Here is a 6,884-nt window from a genome sequence, read left to right on the forward strand (position 1 = left end):
GCTGTGAGTTTCACTTCCTATGACTGGTACAAAGATAACACATATATGCAGGGAATGTCCTGTGGGCCTTGCAGGTGACAATTCCTGAACTTTCACTTTGGAAGGCACAGTGTCCAATATCTTTTAGTGACCTTGAGGCTTTCCAGACTATTTCCAGAGACTCTTAACAGTAAATCCTCTCATGCAATCCATTAGCAGCACATCTAATGGAATCTGTGCCAGTGGCTTATTGACAAAGACTTAAGAGCAAATCTTCCATGGAAGAGGTGGTCACTGGGGTGCTGCCACCAGTGGAACTGGATTAAGTCATGATGGTTCAAGGTACAGAAAGTTACATGCGAGCTCAATTTGTCTTGTGTTTTTCTCCTGGTCACCAGACCTCAGATGTAGAGCCCAGGGTGAGAATGGTGGCACATTCTCCAGGGACATGGAGCAGGCAATGTTGACAGCAGCTGGGGCATCAGAGTGTCGACCTGAATCTGAAACCATGCAAAGTTGAAACACACACAGCATACTTATTTATGTGGCTCAGATTGCAATTTTCCTCTTCACTCTGCCCTAAGCTTTGCCTGCATATCGAGAATGTTGGCTTTGATTTCTATCTTCCTTCTCCTGCAGCTTCCTTCCTTAGTGTGTACTTTTGATAATGAAGCCTGCCTTCGCCAAAGGAGCACCGGTGTGCACAAGGACGGAGACGTGGTGATTGGGTGTTTCTTGTCTCTTTATTACTACATTTACTATACTGGTATGATTGATATACAACCTACTAGAGAATTCTATTTTATTCAGTAAGTGTCTTCTTCAGTTATGTGTTTTATTTCTGGACATCAGGATAGATAATGGCTACCACTCATGGATCAATCTATCAATATTTTCTATAGTGCCACCTGTTCTGCCCACCGAAATGGGCACAACAACCCTGCCTATATTTACCTTGTCTATGTATGCTTTTGCATGGAGGATGAACTATTCTTTTTAGTTGTTTCTGTTGCTAGCTTCTTCTTTTCACTCTTAGAACCTAAGATGGGCCCTCCTAGCCCTGTAGTCTGTGTTGCATGCCTTCCTCAGACCTGGACACCATTGCGTGGAATTAGATGATGTTCTTCTAAATTGAGCTTATTGGATTAAGCTAAGTGCTGAGTGGCTACTGCCAAATATCGCATAATATTGTAAAGGACTTTCCATTTCTCTTGCTGTAAATTCTTCACATAGTTACAGATTGCCTTCTGATATGTTTACCCCTTCTTCTTGCAGTAACATTATTCTGTAAATATTCAGTTACTGTCTCAAATAATCTTTATGATGCTCTAGGACTCCTACCACTGCAAGCTGAATGCAAAATGATAGAGGCTCCTCTTTTGAAATCATCTGTGAGACTTTCCCTACCACCGTTTTTTCCCCATAATTTTATTGATGAACAAATAGCAATGAGACAGTTTCAAATTAAATTGGTAGGACAGTTTCAATAATTAACACACTGCATGCATTCTTCTTAGTGGTTAATAGCTGTACAAGATGCGGACATGATATCCTATCTACAAACACCATTAGTACAAATGACTCTATTCATTAAGAGAATGTAACTATATATATATCCTAACCACTTTCAATACACAAATACAAAATGGACATTCATCTGTATACCCTTTCTTTTGTTAAGTTCCGTTATTTGAATATTATAGGTGTGTAAACTCAGCAAAATATTCTAAAAGAGTCCAGTAGCCCAAAATAGCATTGGGTCTTCCACTTCACTGGCAATGTCAGAAATTGTTGACCTGAGTCCCCCACAGCTCAACATAACAGCATGGCTTTACTTCTTATATTTCATTTTTATACTTTTCTGCTGGATGGTTAAGACCAAGGTAAAGCAGGACCCATGCAACAAGAGTTGTAGCTTTCGGGTCTGATAAGTCAGGGGAATTCTCTCAGTTGGATGTATTTTTCTCTTCTCATATCCTATCTTATCAGGGCTGATGCCAAACTTGTAGTTAAATAATGAATTTTCCAAATATTCAGAAATTCTAGCAAACTACTTGTGGCTTTGTAAGAAAGGGACTTCTCAGTGGTCCAGTGATTTCTTGAGTCTCAGAGAAGATGCCCACTCATAGGTTCCCTGTTGCAGCTGCGCACAGGAAGGATTAAATCTGTGTATGGAAAGATCTGCTTTGTCCGTAACACAGTGCCACAGTCTTGTAAATATTACACAGTAGGATGCTTGGCTGGCATCCTGATAAGAACAGAAACTCAGCTCCCAATGGTTTTGCTCTCCTGTCTAGAGGATTCAGATGTTTGTTCCTTCATGGACTCGAACAGTTCTTAAGGGCGACAGACTCTGGGCTTCTGGTCTCGCAGAAAGGAGGGACATGGTCTTTTTGTCTCAACTGGTGTTTAACAGTGCTTACAGGTGGGAGCGCTTTGGGATCTCATCCACAGAGAGGACACTGTGCCCAGACCCTTCCTAATATGAACCCTGAAAAGCCATGTGAGGGGTATACACAGCTGTAGAATTGGAATTTCAGGTGTGGAAGGTTTTCTGACCTGTTGATGTAACTTTTACTGTGTGTTGTCTTTCTTCTGTGTCATCATGTGCGTGCGTTAGTTAATAAAGTGTAGTAAATATTGCTTTGCACTTGGTGATGGAGGCTTCTGTTTTGAAATCAGAGCCCTATTTTAGCCAGCTGTGATTGTGATCTCCTTAAGGCTACAAATTATTTGGGACCAGGAACAGCTCAGTAAGGAACTTGGGCCTCTTCCTTCTATAAATGGGGTTTCTACCTATCTCACACTCCTTACAACATCCAGATCTTTGCTTATGTTTTTTTGTTCCTAGACACATTCCTTATGCCCACATAGCTATTGAGAAAGGTAAATGATGTGATGATTTTGCTGTAAAAAATCTCCTGGGCTCAAGATTCCTCTGCTTTAGCTTCTTGAGCAGGTGGCATGAGAGTCACTTGTCATTAAAACCCTGAATGTGTTTTCCTTCTATCATTTTCTAAAATATGTGCTCTTACATATGTACTTAATATACAAATTTGACTCTGATTCTTACTAATAAGTTTTTATTTTGGTGACAATTTAGAAGTGTTTTTTAGTGCTTGACTCAGAACTTTCTTGTCCAAGTCTAAACCCTGTAAGAGGATAAATTACCTGAGAGGATCCTAACTAAAAACAGCCCAGGGTGATAAGAAAGAATCTGAGTATAGCGGGTGATGACAAACTGACCAGATATCAGGCATTATCACATTTCAAAAATAGTTCAAAGATGTATGATTTGCTTCTATTTCTAGGAGGAGAGAATGAGATACCTACTGTTGCTTCTCCTCTGCTGTCCCCACATATGCTTAGAGAATCAGGCTCCTGTTGCAGGGGACCCTGCTCTAGCCCATGCACCGCGAGCTCTGTCTGTGGCTGAAAAGAACACACCTGGACTTCTGGGTTTCTGTGCCCAGGTTGATGCAGCCACCAGAAACAAGAGTTTAGGAACCCAGGAGAGAATTTAGAGTCCTGATAAAATGAGAAAGTAAAAGGAAATAACTTTTAGAAAATAAAAGTATTTATACATAAGAAATTTATACATTTTGCATCAACATTATATTAAAAATCTAATTCTAATGTAAAGGATCATATTGCTCAGATATAACATTTCAGTGGTCATACTTGTACTGTAATCTTGTTAATACTGGGGCTTTTCTGCACAGAAATATGAGCACAAACTAGTGTTAATCTTTTTCAGTTTTTTCTCAATGTGTTTTCCTTAAATATTACTATATATATTTATTTTTAAATTAATTTTATTGAGAAGCACATAGCAAAGAGTTTCAAAACTGATTAATAGGACAGTTTCAATAATTCGTACGATGCATATTGTTATCTTCTTAGTGGTTATTCATAGTACAACATACGGACATGATATCCTGTCCAAATATTATTAGTACAAATCTTTCTTCTCATTGAATCAAGAGAAAGTAGCTGTGCATCTATCCTATTTTGTATATACAGATACAAAATGTTTCTTCCTTTGTATCCCCTTTTTTTGTTTAGCTTTGTTAGAGATGGGTATTCCATTGCCATTTAAACATTGTAGGTGCATGAATTCAGCAAAATAATACACTATAATCCAGTAGTCCATGATAGTAGTGGGTTATCCGTAGGACTGGCAATGTCAGAAGTTGTTGATTTGAGCCTTTTACAGCTCAGCTTATTAATATTGCTTTACTTTTCTTTTACCTAATTTTTATACTTTTCTGCTGGATTATTAATACCAAGATAAAGAAAGACCTATATAACAAGAAATGGAACTTTTGTATCTGACAAGGTCAGTCAGGTCCCCTCAAGACTCATCCCCAAACCCTGTACTGCAGTTTCTATATCCTTTGTCAGTGTCAGCCATGTGGATGAGTCACGGCCATTGCTTCACCAATTTCCTCTCTGTGAGAACCTGAGAGAATGTTTTCTCTCCATATGACTCTGTTAATTCTTATTACAAAAGTCTTAACTTTTCAACCTATTATAATTCATTTATTACCAAATTTAGTGCATTCCAAAATTTCTAATTAATTCTTCCTGTCATTTAAGGAGGGAAATAAATGTCTGATATTTTGAGGAATGCTCTCTGATTAAAGGAAAAGAATGTTGCAGAGTAGGGATGGAGATAGAGCTCACCTGCAGAAGCACCTGCCTGGTGAGTGTGAGGGGTTGAGATCAAGTCCCAAGACCAAAAACAAACAGGAAAAGAATGTTAAAGTGTAAAATGGTTGCATTCAAAATTATCTAATTTGGGGCTGGGGATATAGCTCAGTAGCACAGAACCTGCTTGGAAATTATGAGTTGTTCTATTCCAGGTTTAAAAAACTTATAACATCCATGTAATATATATTAAAATATTATGCACATATTATCAAATCACAACCTGAAACAAAATAATTCATCTTTTCAACCACCCACTCAGGGAAGTATTATTTCCTTAACCTTTACATTGCACGAGTGGCCTAAATTGAATTTAAGCAAGTGTCATACTGTGGATATGTAGGCAAATCTTTTATTAACCTTTGGATTGGTAATATTACATGCATTATTTTAGGAATATTTTATTTGATTAATTACCATACAACAATTTTTTATCTTAGAAAAGGCTTTATAATATGGAAAAATATTTGGAATATTAGGGGAAAAAACAATTGATAGCAATACATCTAAAAAATGATTTACTAGGCTTTTGTTCATTGTAAAAATTTTTATATAAATCATGCTTAACCAGAAATAGATATGGTTAAAGGAAAATAATTTTTTTTCTTTCTTTTGGCGGAACGGATGATTGAACTCAGGCCCTTGAGCTTGCTAGGCAAGCACTTATTCTACTGAGCTATCTCCCCAGCCCAGGAAAAGAATTTTTTTAGAGTATAAAAAAATCACAACATTTGCTTGTTTCCTTTTCCCATTTGCAGTTCAATTCATAATATTAACATCTGTATAATACTCTAGAATATTTGCAATGCTCATTGATTTATATTCAAAAATATTTAGTACCTCTGGAATATATATATATATATATATATATATATTATAAATATATATATATATATACATATATATATATTTGTAATTAGTACAGGGTTTATAGGGTCTCACTATGTAGACTGGATTCATAGTGATCCTCCTGTTCACAGCTTTCCAAGGGCTGGGATTATAGTCACGTATTGCCACACCCTGTCTCAATCGTGGGGCAGGCCCAGGGATCAAACTGGAATATATTTTTTATAAATAAGTGTACTCATTTAATTTCAGTTTTCACAAGAGTTTACTTTTCAGTATGAATAACAATTTAATACTTAGTGAATTTCTAATTATCTCAAAAATAATATAAATTTCATTATGTAAAGATGATTGATTGATAGATGGTAGATAGATGTTATTTTCTATAATCTGTGCCATTGATGCATTGATATGTTTAACTGCTTTTTGACTAAGTAGCATGTTTCTTTTGTCTTCTGAAAATCTCAACAATTTAAAAATGTCAGAGTACTAGTGCAGTATTTGTCATTGATATAAAATTATGTCATTTAACTTTTTCTCTAGTGGCAACATTGTTAAAGTTTTAAAATGTTAAATTTATGAAATATATCTTTTAAGCTTTTCTCTCTTTACCAGAATTTTAGGGATTTAAAAAATGTCTAATGTAAGTTTTGTGGAGGTTTTTGCTATATATATTTTTCTCGAAGAACTTTCACTTACAAATGTTATATTGGAAATCTTTTTATTACAATCTTTTACTTAGTTTTTGATTGGTGCTAGTACCAAAATTTTGTTTTTACAGGGGAATAGTCTTATGCCTAATGAGAAAACAGTGCCTACTTCTCTCTTCAATTTTTTTCGCGGCTAACTTTCTGCATTTGCATTGTACAATTTAAAACCATCAGAACAACACTAATTCTGATGTTAACAGATAAATCTTGTTCTGACCATTTTTCAATGAAAATGCTCTTGCTATACCGCTTTTTAGAGACGTTCATCCACAATATTCAAAGGAGATTGTATTTTCTCAACAGTAAATTCTGTGTTCTTTACTGAAATCTCTCAGGAGGGGAAGGGCAAAGCAATTGTCTGTGCTCTAAATCCTTGGAAGGAGGTTGACTCTGTATTCCTGACCCTCATCCACCTTAATCACCACTTTATTTTTTAAGCAAAACCTAAGTTTTATCCAATTTAATTTAATTTATTTTATTTTGAAAAGTATAAACAAAACAAAAAAACAAATAGCAGATGCAAAGACAGAAGTGGGAACATACTGCTGGGGAACATACTGATAGCTCATTAGAATAAGTGCTTTCCTGGCAAGCAAGTATTCTGAATTCAATACACGATACTGCAAAAAAAAAAAAAAA

General features: G+C 36.0%; 1 protein-coding gene across 1 annotated transcript in view; it reads left to right on the top strand.

Moving 5' to 3' along the window:
• Positions 1-582: 582 nt before the first annotated feature.
• LOC101567873 (vomeronasal type-2 receptor 116-like) overlaps positions 583-6,884 on the top strand; it is a 13,759-nt gene continuing 7,457 nt past the window's right edge. The window contains exons 1-2 of the mRNA XM_012512935.1: positions 583-745; positions 4,952-4,984. Coding sequence (XP_012368389.1) covers positions 583-745; positions 4,952-4,984 — 196 coding nt within the window. The remainder of the gene's footprint in view (positions 746-4,951; positions 4,985-6,884) is intronic.

Source organism: Octodon degus, unplaced genomic scaffold, assembly GCF_000260255.1.
Source record: "Octodon degus isolate 3935 unplaced genomic scaffold, OctDeg1.0 scaffold00290, whole genome shotgun sequence".
NCBI classification, from domain to species: domain Eukaryota; kingdom Metazoa; phylum Chordata; class Mammalia; order Rodentia; family Octodontidae; genus Octodon; species Octodon degus.